The 18002-nt window shown below is 45.7% G+C and overlaps 2 protein-coding genes across 5 annotated transcripts in view; both read right to left on the bottom strand.

Annotated features, from left to right (window-relative positions):
* MROH2A (maestro heat like repeat family member 2A) overlaps positions 1-3602 on the bottom strand; it is a 43647-nt gene extending 40045 nt beyond the window's left edge. Inside the window, exons 1-4 of the mRNA XM_059392722.1 lie at positions 3527-3602; positions 3304-3312; positions 2695-2793; positions 2265-2446 (exon numbers count right to left, since the gene is read on the bottom strand). Coding sequence (XP_059248705.1) covers positions 2265-2446; positions 2695-2793; positions 3304-3312; positions 3527-3602 — 366 coding nt within the window. The remainder of the gene's footprint in view (positions 1-2264; positions 2447-2694; positions 2794-3303; positions 3313-3526) is intronic.
* Positions 3603-8615: 5013 nt separating this feature from the next.
* LOC132013660 (UDP-glucuronosyltransferase 1-6-like) overlaps positions 8616-18002 on the bottom strand; it is a 46092-nt gene continuing 36705 nt past the window's right edge. For all 4 annotated transcript variants that reach the window (XM_059393760.1, XM_059393761.1, XM_059393759.1 and 1 more), the window contains exons 2-5: positions 13702-13833; positions 12901-12988; positions 11805-12024; positions 8616-9613 (exon numbers count right to left, since the gene is read on the bottom strand). In XM_059393760.1, the coding sequence (XP_059249743.1) occupies positions 9316-9613; positions 11805-12024; positions 12901-12988; positions 13702-13833 (738 nt within the window). In that variant the 3' untranslated portion in view covers positions 8616-9315. The remainder of the gene's footprint in view (positions 9614-11804; positions 12025-12900; positions 12989-13701; positions 13834-18002) is intronic.

Genomic DNA, 18002 nt, shown 5'->3' with positions numbered 1-18002 from the left:
GAAAGTTGTAAGGCCTTGCCTGTCCAGTACCGCCTGGCCCTGGATGGGTGTCCTGCAATCTTCTTTTTTTTAACTGCTCCCTAAAGATCCTTCTTAGACCTATTTTTCTAATTTCCCCCTCCCCCACCATGAAACCTTAATACCACCAATATATTACGTGTCTGTTTACGAGCCATATACATGTCCATGCTTTATACATAAGAAGGTAAGGTTTTCTTCATGCCTCCTCCCACCCAGAACCCATTTTATCTACTTCAGGACAGTATCATCCCCGTTGAGAACATGTGCTCTAGGTTTTCAAAGAGAACTCAGGGAGGCCTGAGTTCGTTCGTTCTTTCTTTCTTTCTTTCTTTCTTTCTTTCTTTCTTTCTTTCTTTTTTTAAGATTTTTATTTATTGGGGCACCTGGGTGGCTCAGTGGGTTAAAGCCTCTGCCTTCAGCTCAGGTCATGATCCCAGTGTCCTGGGATCGAGCCCCACGTCAGGCTCTCTGCTCTGCAGGGAGTCTGCTTCCTCCTCTCTCTGCCTGCCTCTCTGCCTACTTGTGATCTTTGTCTGTCGAATAAATAAATAAAGTCTAAAAAAAAAAAAAGATTTTTATTTATTTATTTGACAGAGAGATCAAAGGTAGACAGAGAGACAGAAAGAGAGTGGGGTGGAGAGGAAGCAGGCTCCCTGCTGAACAGAAAGCCCAATGCGGGCATCCATCCCAGGACCCTGGGATCATGACCTGAGCTGAAGGCAGAGGCTTAACCCACTGAGGCCTGAGTTCTTAATTAATACTCCTGCAGCCCCTACATAAACAGCCAGATCAGTTACAAGACCAGCCTTATCTGTGATCAAGAGGACTCTCTGGAGAACATTTATGGTCAACAAGACAAAAATTGTCCAAGACTTAGAAGCTAGTGTCAAACAGGCCCCCGAGGAGGTCTGGGTTATAGTGCCTCAAGGAGAGCGTGTCCTTGATCTCCCATGATCCTCTAGGTTAGGTTAGGGCTCCATGGGGCTAGAAGCTCAGTCACAGGAAACTGATAACGATGCAAATGTTTCCTCCATAACAACAAAAATTATTCCTGTTCATTGCAACATAAATGAGTTTTGTCTGGCAAAGAATATAAATCTCTGTGAGTAAAACATTCTTCTTACCAGATTTTAACATTTTGCTGGTGCCTTCACTAGTTAATGAATAACAAATCTTTGAAACGTGTTCATTTTTAAAACATGCACACCTGTTTATTGGCTATTTATTGCCACTTATCACCGATGACAGCCTGGGTATTAATCCTGTACTTACACTTTTTTATATCTCCTGACATCTTGGGGCCTTGCAGGTCCTGGAGAGACAGCCCTTCCCAGGTTGAGCCAATTACTACAGAGAGCAAAGAACTCAGCCCAGGAGCCTGCTTTTCTACTGCAAACCTTTGCCTGTGGACCATGGCTTCCAAACCCAAACCCGCTGTGTCAGAATAGACTTGGAGAAACAAACTGAGGGTTGCAGAGGGGTGGGGGTGGGGGATAGGTGAGCCTATGATGGGTATTAAGGAGGACACAGATTGCATGGAGCACTGGGTGTTATATGTAAATGATGAATCTTGGAACACAACATCAAAAACTAATGACACGGGGCGCCTGGGTGGCTCAGTGGGTTGGGCCGCTGCCTTCGGCTCAGGTCATGGTCTCAGGGTCCTGGGATCGAGTCCCGCATCGGGCTCTCTGCTCAGCAGGGAGCCTGCTTCCCTCTCTCTCTCTCTGCCTGCCTCTCCGACTACTTGTGATTTCTCTCTGTCAAATAAGTAAATAAAGGGCGCCTGGGTGGCTCAGTGGGTTAAGCCACTGCCTTCGGCTCAGGTCCTGAGATAGAGTCCCGCATCAGGCTTTCTGCTTGGCAGGGAGCCTGCTTCCCTCTCTCTCTCTCTCTCTGCCTGCCTCTCCATCTACTTGTGATTTCTGTCAAATAAATAAATAAAATCTTTAAAAAAAAAATAAGTAAATAAAATCTTTAAAAAAAAAAAACTAATGACACACTGCATGGTAACTAATATAATAATGATTTAAAAAAAGAATAAGGCAGCTTTTAAACATTATGACAGCCCCTGCTGGTCCTCCAAGTGAGAACCTCATAGTCTCTCCCACCTCTGAGCCTCAGCACCTGGCCCCACGCCCGCCGTGGTCAGTAAGGTGTGCTGAGCGGTGGCTGGCTGTGCAGGCAGCCACAAGTAGGGCAGGGCTCCGGGGGGCAGGTGTCGGGGGGCAGGCAGGCCTTACCTCTGGCACCTGCAGGCAGCGGATGAGAGCATTCATCACTACGGATGGCTCTGTGGTGGCCTTGTCTGTGATGATCACTGAAGCCAGCATCTTCCGCATGTCAGGACCTGTCCCGGCGGTGTCCGTCTTTGCTGACCCACTGTCCATGATGTTGAGGAGGTTCATGACTTGCTGGAAAGTCCCTGAGACAAGGTGGCACAGCTGGGGTGCTGAGAGGGCCATCCCAGGAGGGCTCCATGCCCAGGCCTTCCCAACACTGCCCTGCTGCAGCTCCAGCTGCCCCCGCAATGGAGCCGGGCCTCCCTGTCCACTGTGCAGAAGGAGAAACTGAGACTGAGGCTAGGACCCGCTCCCAGAGAGTTGGTGGCCAGGACTGAGCGGTGGGCATGGGGAAGAGGCAGGAATGCAGGGGTGGGGCCAACTTTCTTGCCTCTGTCATCTGGTTCCAGAGGTTCCAGGTCTTCTGTTTCCTCTGATGGGTCCTCAGTTGAGTCTATGGCTGCTTCTGTCATCTCTTCCTCAAGCTCCTCTAAGACCAAATTTGTAAAATAGTCTGTGTATCAACACACCCTGAGATGACCCCCAGTGAGTCACGCCCTGTATAAGACTCTCCCCTTGAGTGTGGGCAGAACCATGACTTGGTTAGACCCACGTTCTAAGCAGTGGACAGTGGCATAGGCAACAGGAAACCACTCCCATGATCACATGATCTTATACAAGCCTGGAGAGGATTCTCACACTAGCCTCGAAATGGAAACAGTGTGACAAATTGCCAAAGGAAGGAGCCATGTGGCAAGAAAGTGAGGGACTCAGTCCTACAACCACAAGGAACTGGATTCTGCAACAACCACAAAAACTTGGAAGAGAACTGAAAGGATGTGGTCCTGTCCACACCTTGAATGCAGCCTGTGAGACTGTCTCCACCCTGAATCCTGACCCACAGAAACTGTGTGGTAATAGATGGGTGTTGTTTTAAGCCACTAAATCAGTGTCATTTGTTACACTGCAGTAGCTAACAAATACACTTGTTAAGAAGGACCCTTCCTCTCTCTTCTCTTGAACTTAAACTAATGATTAATGAGAAATCCACCTCAGCTGCCCCCATTGCTCCTTTCAAGGGGCTCTTGCAACATCAGCAGCTTCTTAAGGGTTGGCAAACAACACAGATGTCCAAATGGAGAGCTGAACACTCCCAGATCAGTCCTGTGCTCTTTCCCTCCTGGGAATCCTTTTAAGAGCTACACATGGACCCAAATACTGACCTTTCCTCAGAGACCTCTCCTGGATGGAACAAAAATATACCACAAGAAAAACCCCTGTTCTTTGCCTAATACACATCAATGGTAATGGGAATAATAGCAGGAGGGGTTGCCGAAGAAGTGGGGGTAGTTGGCTTCTCCGCCGTGCTGTGGATAAGGAATGGGTCCCCTGGCAGGGTGGGAGGGTTTCATTAGAATCATCACCGTTAGGTAGCAGACCTTTGGAACTTTGAGATCTAACTGCCTTCCTGAGTCTTTCTCAAGTGAGGGCTTTGAGGAGTGCACAGGGCCCTGTGATTAAAGTGCCACATTATGTTGTCATTAAATGATTTTCTTACTCATGTGTGTGGTAAAGTATGGTGGCCTCTTTGGGAAAGGGGCACGGTGATAGTGGGGGTGATTCGCCACCATGTCTCCTGGGGATGCACTGATGGTTTGCAAGCTCCATGGGAGCTTCCTGGCCCCTGCACTCAGAAGGCAGGGGGAGGCCCAAGAAAGGTCACTCCAGGGTTGGTAGATGGCAGTTTTAATAAGCAAGAAACTCACATGCAGTGATTCTCTTGGGAAGCATCAAGACTGTGGATCCTTGCACCTGCCAACTGCATCTGAAGAGTTTATTCCGAGGCCTTAGTAGGTTCAGTCACATATACCATCAAGGTGGCCTCAACACCATATCAGCACCTCAGGGCTGTGTCCTTGGAACAGGCTCTGGGAGTGGGAAAGGCAAGCAGAACCCTCATTCCAAGGACAGGAGAGGGGATGGGGAGCCTTCAATTTCCCAGGCCCAGCTCATGGGTCAACCGGCAGTCACATCTTCTAGGTGACTTCTTCCAACATGTGGTCATAGGACTTCGGGGTGGGAAGATGTGGTCAGGGCAGTTGGGGTGGGGTGGGTCACAGAGGAGTCCTGGGAAAAGGACTCTTCCTCCCCAGGGACTGGACAGATTACCAGATGGGGAATGGGGTTCCCATTGACAGAATACTTAGATGAAGCACCTCTAGGACAGGTGAGAGGGCAAAAACCCTATTTCCCTGAACCAAAAGTAGGGCCCAAGGATTCCCCTGTCAGTTGTAGCTGTGAGTCAGGTCAGATCGAGAGTCTGAGCAATGAAATATTGGCCTTTGGAAACCTTTCTACGCATTACAGGGCAGCAGAACAAGACTCAGAGCCACCTAGGTCCAAGACTGCTTAGTTAAAATTCCCACTCAAAGTCTGTCCACCCTCCTGAGAGGAAGTTCCTCCGCCTCTGCTTGGACACCTCTGATACCAGGGTCCTCATTACCCTTCCTAGCCCATTTCTACTTCACTGAAACTGGATGTTTAGAAGATGAGCTTCCCCGGCATAATGCCAACCTCTTCTTCCCCATAAAATCCCTGTGTGGTTCCTCCCTCTGCCCTTTGGTGACAAAACGACCAGCATGGAACAGGCGCAAGAAGACAGTTATCACCCAACCCTCTTTCGTAGCTACCTCTGCCCTACCTCCTCCCACCACCCTCTGGGCCAGCAATTCTCCTCCAAGATCACTTAAATGGTATGGTTGCCATTCTATTCCACAGACCCTACCTGCCTACCTGTTGTGTACAGCTGACATGGCTCTCCATGTAGTGGTGAATATGGAGGTGGGTAGGACACCTGTGTCCTCTGACAGGCTAAAGACCAAACACATGAAAGACTGTGGATTAAGAGATAGGACGAAATGTATCAGTTAGCTATTGTTGTGTAAAAAACCACCTCAGAGCTTAATGACTAAAAACAACTCTTAATTATTGTTCATAAATCTACCAGCCAGTTCTGTTGATCTGGGGCATATCCATCCATGGATTCACTCATGCACCTGCAGTTAGCTGGTGGGCTCGGTGAGGGCTGGCTGGTGATGGATGGTCCCCCAAGATTGGCAGGCCAGCAATTGGCTAGCTGTTGGCTGAGTGGCTAGGGTGATTGGGTCCCATGTCTATCCCACAGCAGGGCTAGCCCAGGCTGTTCTCACAGCAAGGAGATGGGCTTCTAAAAGAGTGAGCAGGAACAGGAAGGCCTCCTGGGGCCTCCACTTGGGACTGGCCCCTGCCCCCTCTACCACATGCTGCTAGCCAAATGCAGGTCACAGGCCAGCTAGGTCCCGAGGGAGTGGGGAAATGGATCCCTCCCATGCCCAGTCGCATAGGGAAGGGTAGCCATCAGGAAGGGAGGAGAAAGGAGCCATTTTTGGTTGCATACCTAAGGAGTGTGTAAGCCATGGCAAAAAGTGAGAAGCCCCCCTAACACAGTATCTAGAGAAGACACTGAGACCACAAGATCGAGTAGAAAGAAGTGGGTTCTGCTTGGTTTTTGGACATAAAAACACTTTTCAGGGTTTGTTTGTTTGTTTGTTTCCTTCAGATTAGGACAGTAATATTTGACTCCCATATAATCCATCCACGAAATCAGTCACTCGAAGCTGCTGTCATTCAACTGAGCTTCCCACCTTCTATGGGAGCTACTTTGAAAATTGGAAAAAACTGAATTGTAAAAAACTGTGGGTTTAAATGCATGAAAGTGCCAAGGCAGGAAGTGAAAAAAAAAAAAAATGGACGCAACGTACGTATATAGTGGACACACTTGGGAACATCTCCCCAACTCACTAAGCTCCCTCTTCCCTGACCCTTGGGGTCAGTTAGGGCTCCCTGTGGCTATATTTTCCCTGTGTAATACCTCCCTCAACATTCCTGATTGGATGACCGGGAGTAGACGCCTGATCTGGACCAATCAGATTCTTCCCTTCTGGGTAACAGAGACTCTGGTCAGTCTTCCATGGTCCTGTGCGATCTTGAGGACTGAAGAACAGTCAAGACCAAGAGGAGAAGGAAGAGTAGGGCAGGCACCCAGAGTGTATGGGGACCGGGCCAGGCAAGAGAGGCTCTTGGCACCATTGAGGCCTGGCCATGAGCCCCACGTCCTTAGGAAGTCTGCCTCCTTACAAAAAGTCCCCCTTTTTGCTTAGGATATTCCAAAAAGAAGACATAGGGACCAGAGAAATCAAAGTGTGAAGAAGCACAGGCTGGTGGAGCCCCATGCAGCTCAGGTCCAGAGAGGTGGGGGCAGCAGGGAGCCTGGGAGCTGGTCCCTGGGTGGACCAAGAAGGGCCTTGCGGGACGGTGGATGTAGTCTGTGAGTCCCGGTAGGGCTCAAAGATGTGGGGAGGGATCTGGCAAGAACAGCTTCCCAAAAGCAGCCAAGGGAGGGAATAAATGGGGCTGGGTTCAGGAGAAACTACCTATCCATGGGACCACAGCTCCAGTTTGAAGTCTGCACATTTAAAATTGTTATGTGTGATACAAACCACAAAGCAACAAACACACAGAAGTGTGAGCAAAATTAAAGGCACAGAACAAGTGGAGAAAATACGGTACAGGTCAGAACGATATTCTCATTAATGCAGTAAACTCTCTGAACAAACCCTTGGGGTAATATAGCCCATAGGAAGACAGGCCAAGTACAGTCTCCAAAAAAGAAACACAAATTACTCCTAAAATTTAAACAAACAAACAAAAAACTTTGACATAACAATAGTAATAAAAGCACATTTAAAACAAGACCCCAGGGTGCCTGGGTGGCACAGTCAATTGAGTGTCCAGCTCTTGGTTTCGGCTCAGGTCATGATCTCAGGGTTGTGAGATTGAATCCCTTGTTGGGCTCTGTGCTCTGTGCTCTGTGTTCTGTGCTCTGTGCTCAGTGGGGAGTCCATTAGAGATTCTCTCTCCCGCTCCCTCGCCCCCTCCTTCAGCTGGTCGTCTTTCTCTCTCTTTCCTCCCCACTCTCTCTCTAAAATAAATAAATCTTTTTTTAAAAAATTTAAAACCAGGGGGCGCCTGGGTGGCTCAGTGGGTTAAGCTGCTGCCTTCAGCTCAGGTCATGAGCTCAGGGTCCTGGGATCGAGTCCCGCATTGGGCTCTCTGCTCAGCAGGGAGCCTGCTTCCCTCTCTCTCTCTCTCTCTGCCTGCCTCTCTGCCTACTTGTGATCTCTCTCTGTCAAATAAATAAATAAAATCTTTAAAAAAAAAAATTTAAAACCAGATCCCATGGCTCATCTCCCAACTGATACTTTCCTTCAAGATATTACTTTACACCAAAAAGGGTGCAGGAAACTGGCTCTCCCACACACGGATAGCCCCTCTCTGAGTGCAGTTTGCAAATAACTCAAGCCATCTATCTGCTCAGGGCAGCAAGGTTGCGGTGCCCCACCCAGATCCCTGTGTCCTTCTGCCTTAGGGCCCAAGGGGCTGCCTCCAATGCCACACCTCACTTTCTCTCCTGGGGGCTCTTTTTGGCTTTTAGGGTCCCCTTGCCCACACTTGGGGCTGACTGGAAGCGAAGGGAAATTAACACAACCTGGGAGCAGCCGGTCACAGACACAACAAATGCTCAGAGAGCCCAGGACTTGGCTTCCTGCTAAGGTGGGATAAGTCTGACGTCTTACATTGGCCCCCAGCATCGAAAGAGAGATTCGGCTCCAGCCACCCACAGCAGATCAGCTTCTTGGAGTCCCTCACTGCTAATCCCATTCCCCACTCCCATATCAGGGTTTCCTTCACTTACCAAATAAGCTACTTTCCCTGGAATCCTTGCCTCAAGGGAACCCAGGCATACCATAACCATCGACTTGATGGAGACAGTCATGAAGATGTACAAAGACCTAACCACTGGGCTGTTCAAAGAGGGCTCTTTTATAGCAGAAAATACAAATGAATCCACCCAGAGGTCTTGGTTAAATAAGTCCTGCCATATGCATGCAATGATTAACTTCTTGGACATGAAAAATGCAATAAATGTTATAGAAAAGTGTGGGGAGGGCATTCCCAGTAGAGTGAAGTGAGAAAGAGAGTTGAAAAGTGCTAGATATGCTTGGTGTAGCTGCAGTATTTTGTAAGTAAACACATTTGCCAAAATAGCAACTGAAGTTATTGCTGGGGAACAAGATTACCAGATTTTCATTTTCTTGTGTATGCGTGCACCTCTGTTTTTCTAATTTGTCATAATCATGGTTTATTTTTACAATCAGTACATGTAGCCCCCCGAGAAATGCAACAAAAATGAAGAGAAGAACACCTAAGAGATATAATTTATGAGAATTTATTACTATTTTCAATTGTTCAAAACATCAGAGAAAATACACTTGTGAGACACTCTGCTTCGGGTTTTTCTCAAATGAGATCCATTTGCCACAAACATTGATTAACCTCTTGAACACACCATTCATCAATTTCACACATCATTCTTTCCCCTAAAGTCAGAAATCAGACAGGGTTCATTATTTCAAGTGCAAGGCCCTATGGCCCTGGAAATAAACAAATGTATCCTTCTTTAAATACAAGTGCCTTCTGCGAAGCACAAGCTTAAGTTAGGACCTTAAGTTAGGATGGCAACATTCACAAAATTTCCAGAAGCCAGACGATAATGTTAGAACCATCTTCCCGGGTTGCAGGCTGGGGATGTGGGAACCTCTGAAACCTGTGCTCCCCAAACAGTCCTCACTCCTAAGTAAGAAAATTAATGCAAAGTGCAGGAAGGACCTGTCTGACCCTCTGGCAAGTCATTTGAATGAGGACAAGAGTAGTCCAGATTAACAATACTAAAGGGGGCAGAAACCTTTCAAGATCTCTACCTGTAGGTGTGACTACCAATTAGATTGTTTTTATTTTGAAAAACCACTCAGGGATATCTCACTCCGGGCTAAGCATTTGTTTAATAAGCAGAATATGAATTTAACATTGTGTCTAGTTGCAACTTTGGGTCAACTCACTCCCCACCCCCTTCTCAGTGTGCCTTGGATTTATGAGATTTCTTAACTCGTCCTTTCTTTCCAAAGCACTTCCGGCAGCCCCAGGCGCAACATTTATAAGCAATGAAGACAACACCCAGCACAATGGCCAGGAGGAAGCCGATCACGTCCAATGAGTGGTACTGGTACCAGGTGAGATCATGGGCTGCTGGGCGCAGGTGTGGGGCCCCCTTGTGCCTCATCACGAACTCCACCCAGAACACAGCCAGGTCCAGGGGCTCGATGGGGCGGTCCTTGTGCAGCCTGGACAGACGCATGATGTTCTCCTTATAGCTAAACATAGAGACAGTTATGTGAGTGTCTGGAACATTGGTCTCAATGAACCATCCTCCCTTTAGGCTCGCTATGTTTGGGAAGGCTAACCTTGGCAGAGGAAATGAGTTTCCATTATAGACAGAAAATGCAAACACACACACACACACACACACACACACACACACACACACACACTGGTCTTTATCTCTGAAACTTAAAAAAAATGTAGAAAGAAAACTGGAGGCCAAAATTATGATACGAAATTATCTGAATCTTGCTTCCTCCTGTCTTTTTTTCTTTTTCTTGATATTTCTGTAGGAAATTAGATACTTTTTTACAATAAGAGAAAGAAATAAAAGGGTGTGTCAGAAATTATGAGCGGTTCTGCTTTTCACAGAGTTAAACAATCCCATCTAGTCAAACCAGAAGCGGTTTGGAAGTGCCTTCTGCAAGGGGGTGGCCTACTTCCGCATTGGTGACAACCACACCATCCAAGTCTAGCGTTAGCACGAGGCTGCATCTATGCAGCCTGCTCAACAAAACAGATTTTTGTTGATTTGGGGCAGTGTGGCTAGCTGAATCAGAACATTTAAATCCAAACTGGGTTCAATGCTTCGACCCTTAGTGTGGATGCTCTAGAAGAAGAAAGAGACCGAGGAGGAGGGGGACAAAAGGGAAAGGAGAAGAAAGACCAGAGTAAGACACTCTTCCTCAGGAGCGATTATGTCATTATATATGTCATTATATTTGGACACATTATTGTACTGTGTAATCATATTTGGCCATAAGTCTTATTAAACATCTTCCTTTTATGTGTATCTTTTCTTAAAAAGATAGATTTTCTAGAACTTTCCTTCATTCATCCACCATTTACTGAGTGCCGGTTATGGCCTGGTTGCATCATCTGGTGTTCAGAAGGTTTCCATTTGTCTTTATTTCCTGTCCCAGCTTGGCATGCTGGGAACATGGAGATTCACAGTTAGGCAGAGATGACTCCCAAGCAAATAGATGAAGTTCGCTGGTAACTCAAGCTTATTGATGAAGGATTTAAAAATAAATAAGAGAAGTTCCACCAAGTCATTTGTAGGCTCCAGGTCATTTTCTGTACCACTCAACAGAAGATCAAAATTGTACTACTAATGCATATCTCCAGAACGAGTTTTGTCGACACGGGGAGAGAAGTCAGGTTTTCCCTGCCTTCAACGTGGCAGTAGTACGGCTGCTGGGCTGTCAGAAGAGGCCCATCAGAATGGAGGGATGCCACCCGCTGCTCTGGGCATGCTGGGCATTTACCCATGGGGGAGCGGGTTTCGTTGACTTTTCTTTTTCATCCATTGGCGCCCCATTTTCCCCTTTTTCCTTGCCCAGGCTCACCATGTCACCCCGCGCGGTGTCCCATCCCGTCTGAACACATTCCAGTCTTTTCACATCTGACCCTCCAAATGACATCTCTTTCAAAATGAAGCAACTACGGGTCAAGACTCCTGACATTCTCACAGACACACACACGCGTGTACAGGCACTCACATGCACACGTTAATTGTTGGATCAAGTCCACCCCTGGCCGTCACTTCTTCCCATAAGGTTTTGGCCAGCCTGTTTGTTACTAAGGAATGTGACAGCAATACAATAAATGTCATGCAGAGATCATTTGATCTGATAGCTTTGCCTCTCGAATTGTTTTCAGAGCCACATTTAAACAGACTTATCTTTGCTTTTATTATAAGCCTTTGTCTGTGATATCACATGACCCCATCCCATTTATAAATCCCCATGATTTATAAATCAAAGTTTATACTTTGATTTATAAACTTTTGAAACAAAGTTTCTCCCGGGCTTTGGTGCTAGAGAGAGCTGTCCTTCTAAGGACAGCTGTCCTGGTTTATTTTTATCTTATGGACACTATGCTTCTTATAATGGAATATTTCTCTCTGCAGGAACTCACAGATTAGATGTCTACTTGGTGACTGTATTTTTTAATAAATTGAAGTTTTAATCCTACTGAGGGAAATAATATTTAAAATCATTTCAAAGATAATAGGAATTAAATAATAGGAATTAATGCATTCTTTTATAAAATGAATAATAATAATCCCCAAATCATCTTACTTATAAATTGAGTTTTTATGTGTTTATTTTCACATTTGAATATTGCTGTGAATGAGATGGCCAAAATACAGGTAGTATCCCTCTGTACCTTTTCTCTTACCTTTTGTCACTGATGACAGTTTTCAGGGCATTTGCTAAATCTTCGGAAGTCATTTCCAGGACGTTCAAGGTCACTCCAGCCCCCCGGGTCTCCATGCGCTTTGCATTGTCCATTTGATCAGCAAACAAGGGAAGCATCACCATTGGAACTCCGTTGCAGATTCCCTCATATATGCCATGGGAGCCAGAATGTGTGATAAAAGCACGAGTCTTCGGGTGACCTGAGAGGCAAAGCAGGGAGGGATGTTAGGAGTCGAGTCAGCGAGTTTCTCAGTCTAACACTGTCTAGGTTCTGAAAGCCTCAGTGCCATCCACATGGGGCTCCTCAGCAGAAGTCTGCTGAGGAAAATGTGGGTTGAGATGCCCCACTGGATAAAAGGCAATGTGGAATACTCTGGCCATAATATTTTCCAGCTAAATAATCCTTTAGAACAGCCCTGCACAAGCCACTTTGTTAATTTCACTTGGGTTTGACCTACACACCACATCCTGCCTATTGGGTCCATGGTCAAACGAGTGAGACTGATACAAAGCGAAGGTCAAGCAAAGCTTTATTTCGCACCAAGCATCAAGAATCAAACTGACTGGCCAGGGCCATCTCTTGCAAAGAGGCGACATCTCTCTGCCTTACAGAGTAGCTTTTAAGGGCAAAGGCCATGTGGTTGGACCTGGCCACGCACAGGTGGCAAATGAGATTGTAACACACAGAGAAAGCTGCACTGCACAATCATGCTAGGTCACACAAAAGTGACTAACTGAACCAACTGAATTACAATGTACCCTGTAGTAGATATTTGAACTAGCCTATCACCTTGGTCAGAATTGACGCCCAAAAGGCAGGGCCTACTCTCCTTGGTAGCTAGCGAGACAATATGCACCCCCACTGATTGGATACCTCCACCTGGCCTGACCCACCCTTGTATTTGGGCTTTGTTACCTGGGACTAGTTTCTGGGACTTGTTTTTAAGTAAGTCCCCTCGGGGAGAGGAGGAGAGGGACAGTTTAAGTTTTACTGTATAAACAACAAAGTCACTCAAGGTCATAGTTTAATGGATGGAATCGCTCTGGCTCAATAGGCTCTTACATTGCCCACATACCAAGCAGATCATTTTGGGGCAGCCACTTGACAAGTATTGTATTCTTCGCAAGATTTGGTGGTGGCGTGCCAGTATACCGCCACAGGACCTTGCAGAAACAAGAACAGAGTTTAAGGAACACAACAATTCAGAAACATCCGTGTAGTAGCTGGAAGGCGGCATCCTCTGAATGAACATAACCTTGGCGAGGCTGGGGAGGTATTGTGACTAGGAAGGCTTTGGGGACTGGTAACACTCTGTGTATTTATGCAAATTCATCAAGCTGTACAGTTATGATTTTTGCACTTTTCTGCACTTCAAGGGGAAGTTTACTTAACAAAGTGAGTGAATGTAGAATTAGAGAAGCAAAAATATAAGAAATGAATCCAGCAGCTTTTTGTGGAAATACTCCGACGTAATATGAAGAAACACTATCCCGTACATTATCCTGTTGACTTTATTTTTAAAATAAATTCTCCTTGAAGCATGTGACACTTGATCTTGGGGTTGTGAGTTTGATCCCCAGGTTGGATATAGAGATTACTTTAAAAAATAAAATATTTACAAAATAATTAGTTAACAAAATAAAATAAATTCTCCTTAGTACACTTTTGAGTTTCTTAGAGAAAATGAGACCTTCAAGTGAAGTAGACCATGGTTTAAGAATAGTTGAGAGTGACATAGCAAAAAGAATTTGGGATTAATAATTGAGAAGTAGCAGGGAAGCCCAAACCAGAAGTCCAACTGATAGGATTAACATCGATACTTAGAAGTCTGGGGTTCCAACTTTTGGGAAAATAGAATTGTATGGAATCTTCTTACTGTCTGAGGTATTTTGCCCAAGGCATCAGCAATTTCCATAGCTTTCTTCTCGGGAATCTCTGAGACCATGGAGCCCAAAGAGAAAACCACAATTCCATGTTCTCCAGAAGCATTAACATAGGCTTCAAATTCCTAGAACCATAAGAGAAATTTCCAATTAATTTTTTTCTCACCTTCTTTGGGAACTGCATACATTCACCTATGAATCAGATGTCTTCATCTTAAGAATGTGATTAAATGTGTGTGTGTGTGTGTGTGTGTGTGTGTTAGAGATACAAAGTATTAGTGCATGTTACAGCCTTCCCTCCCCCACCTACTCCCTTCCAAAGGAGGAAGGCTCCTTGCAGATCCGGTTGTCTCCTGGGTTCTCCTCTTCTTCTTTGATTTGCAGAATCCAGGTAGTATGCTAATTTTCCAAAGGAAAAGCAACCAGAGATAAGACCAGATCCACTTCCCAGGGGCTTCAAGCAGCCGGGAGGGTCTTGGAAGAAAGCAGGCTTTCAGGAAGGGGACTAAAGGAAAGAGCAGAAGGCAATAGGAAGGAGGGAACGGTAAATACACATCACAGAGAAGGGAGAGCGGTAAATACGCATCACAGAGAAGGGAGAGCACGGTTTAGCAGATCCGTGAAGGGAGATCTTGGGCAGGAGGAAAGCTGTCCAAGGAGGATTTCAGAAAGCTTTCTGCAGACTCTAAAAGTCCTGTACCACCCCTTTAAGAAAAGCTACGGTAAAGATGTGTATTATTTTCCAAGGCTTCTACAATATTCCTTTTACGTTGAAAGAATGAATGAAGCCCAAGGAGAAAAGCAAATAGTGTTGAAGATAAAGGCAAATAAGTGTATGAAGATCTCATGGTTAAGAAAAACCTCAAATAGCCAAGACAGCCTGTAACAATACTTGCTTCCCCACAGCCCACAGCAGAGTCTTCCACATGCCAGGCAATACGCTGGGGTGATTAGGGATTATACTCACGTCATCTCAGGGCTGAAACTTAACCAATCAACCTGGCAATTTCCCACTTTTCCTGGAGAAGAGCTTTCTGAAGAGTGTTAGTCAACTTTCCTGCCTCAGCAAGAACATACAGAAGGATACCTGAATCTTTCTTTGCCAGCTTCGTAATGGACAGTAAAAAGCAAAATATTTCTCCCTAGGTATGAGAGATACAAAATAGGACAGAAAACCTTGCACCAGGATCTGAGCCCCTTCTGCATAGTTCAGAGGGGGTCACGGGCATGCGAGCAAACCCTGAGTACCAAAATCACCTGTGGGAAGAATAAACAAGAACCCACCCAGCACGTGACCCCCACAGAGTGTTCCTGTCCCATTCCAGAAACTGATCCCTTCTAGCAATATATCTATCCCCATCATTTAAGGAAGATTGCAAGTAAGGCTGTTCTGATGCCTCCAAACAAGATCACTATTGTGCATTTCGGTCTTGGCCATGTAAGGATGAAACTCAAGACAAAGCAATGGGTCTTGCTTCTGAAGAAACTTCTGGGTCAGATGACTCAAGGAATAAGGAATGAACTGTGAGTGGTTTTCTAGTCAATAATGAACCTTACAACTACTAGAAAGTGGACAACCCATGGTTCTTTTGGATGAAGCAGGGGGATAGGATCTTCGGAAATGTCTGCATGTATAAGGGTGAGAGACTGTGATGGCTAGGACCCCACTAGTAAGCACAGTTCACAGATTAGAACCTATCAAGCCTCTGCCCCTAAAGTCAATAGGCCATAGAGATGGATGTCAGACAGAAGCTCTGAGAGGAAGCAACAAAAAGATGATCCAACCAGAACAGCAGCATTACCTTCAGTGTGGAAACCGGGGAACCTGGAGTCAAGAGTGGTGGCTGTGTCCCCAGGAAGAGAGGAAGGATGTACCCAGACTCAACCCTCAGCAATAATTTCAGCCCAGCCTGATCTGGCCCCAACCTTCAAAGCCAACTCCAGGGTACTGTGGTCTTCAGAAAACATACATACATACTCGGGTATACACACAGGCAAACACCTGTATGCACACATGTGTGGGGACACACACACGGAGGGGCAATTCCACGTAGAGGAAACAGAGGAGGTGTGAGTGTGTCAATTTCCCCCCAACTGTAGGTTATTCATCATCTAATGAACTCCCCTAGAGTCTTCCAAATGGTTTTATATGTTTCCCAAGAATGCGAAGGACATTAATGAGACTGTGTGATGTGCTGGGTTTTGCTCAGAATTGAGGGGTTTCCTCAGATATGGGACTTTCAGTCCCGTTCAAGCCAGAATGCTGGGCACTCTGGGTGTGACATGGAGAGGACATCCCACAAGGCTCACCACACATGATTTTAAGAGATTTCTTTCAGGTTTGGTTCAGAGCATGACCAATAATGCCCAAACACTGCCAAGCCCTCCTCAGATGTGAGCCCCAGATTGGTCCCCCCCTCTAGCTCTCTCCAAGGCCTCCGGCCTCCAGTGGCTGTGTCCTAGCCTTCTCCACTGGGCTCATCTGAGAGGCCAAGGAGGCCAGCATCATCCCCTCCACCACATGCTACATTTCTGGCCTATGACCAAAACATCCTAAAGATGGTTTTCCTGAAGTCCCTCCTCCCCAGGATTATACCACATCCTTCTTTCCTCAGAAAGACAGCTCATCTCCAAGTACCTTTTGAACTCTTCCTTTTGAGTGAAAGTAAGCAGCTCACCTCACTTGCTGGGACCTTCCCTCTTCTGTGAAACCCATTCTTACTTTAAGCCTAACTACAAAGGTCCACATCTGGTTTCCCCTCCTTGTACACTGTCCCACACCCACTCAGCACCCAGTGGGGTGTGATTATCATAAAATGGAACCCACAGGTCCATAAACACCCAAAGGTACACAGCAAGACTAAAGTTTAAATATCACGGAAGTTCATGTACAGATCACAGAAGGGCAAACTGCAGAGATTGTATTGTCACACCCAAAGCCTCGCCTGGGCCAGGTCTTCCAGAATTCAGCCATGGTGAGGTCCACACCCTGCTTGGCAAAACTTCCCCAAACATGGCCCTGACTTCACAGACTGTAGAGTGGCCAAAGAGTGATGCGACAGGTTAATGAAAATAACCCTCAATTCCCACACCTGTTATCCCTTCCAAAAAGGACGAGGCCCCCTCTGAAGTGAGAGCACTTGCTTACCGTTGAAGGCTGTAACCCAGGTTCTAACTTTTGCTGAGAGTTCAGTATTTTGAGTTCTAGGCTTTTATTAGATTTTCTCTTCCCATATGTCATCTGTTTCTCCAAATCCTTGGTAAGTACTTAGCATGTTGGAAAACTTGCTTTATCACTATGCATTCAGAACCATGGACAAAGACTGCTGGCTTCTGGGCTCACCAGTCCTTCTTCTCCTCGCCATCATCAAGTCTCTGTTTCCACTGACCTTCTGTTTGGCTGTTTCCCTCAGACTCAAAATATCTGGATGGATATCATCTCTGAATACTCACACATTCACAAAGACGGTCTCTCACCCTGAGCAGGGAAAGACATCTTGGAATCCTTGAGCTTTGCTCTCAGTGTTGTCCTACTATCTTTTATCTGCCAGGTATCCCAGATATGCCCAACAGCAGGTGTGCCTTCCATTTGGACTCTCTTTATCAGCTAAAGATTGTATCTCTATTCTTGAAGTTCAGGACTTTGACCAAGAGCACTGGGACAGGGACCATCTCCACACGAGTAATGGAAGCATAGAAAAGCATTCTTTAATTACCCAAGGGGAGAAAAGAAAATAAATAACAACTTGTCAAACCACCAAAAATCAGGAAAAGGGAAAATGACCAAGTAAAATAAAAATAAACTGGCATAATTAGAATCAAATCTAGCAATTGTTAAATTAAGTGCAAACAGGCAAAAGTCTCCTGACCAGGTTACAAATATCAGCTCTGTGTTTAAAAAGAAGAAGAAGAATTAAAAAAAGCTTGAAGACAAAGGGTACAAAAGAGGCACTAAGGAAATGTAAACAAGATAGTGAAGGAACGGTAATATTAACATCAAAAAAGTGGAATTTCAAATTAAAAATATTAAGTAGGACAGAGAGTGTTGCTGTCCAGTACAGGTTACAAAGACGTTCTCACACAAGGCTTGCTTGCACCAAATGAGGCAGCAACCTAGACATAGTCATTACAATTCAGCACTTAGACAAATTTCTGACAAAGAAAATATATTGATAAATGATACCAAAGCTGTGATATTGAGAAAGACGGTAGACAAAGTTCTGTAGCCCTTCTTAGTATACATCCTAAAGTAAAGAAGGAAATCATTTAAATAAATAAAGACTATTTGCCAAAA

The sequence above is a fragment of the Mustela nigripes genome, chromosome 3 (genome assembly GCF_022355385.1).
Source record: "Mustela nigripes isolate SB6536 chromosome 3, MUSNIG.SB6536, whole genome shotgun sequence".
NCBI lineage: Eukaryota > Metazoa > Chordata > Mammalia > Carnivora > Mustelidae > Mustela > Mustela nigripes.
This window is presented reverse-complemented; position numbering and strand designations above follow the sequence as displayed.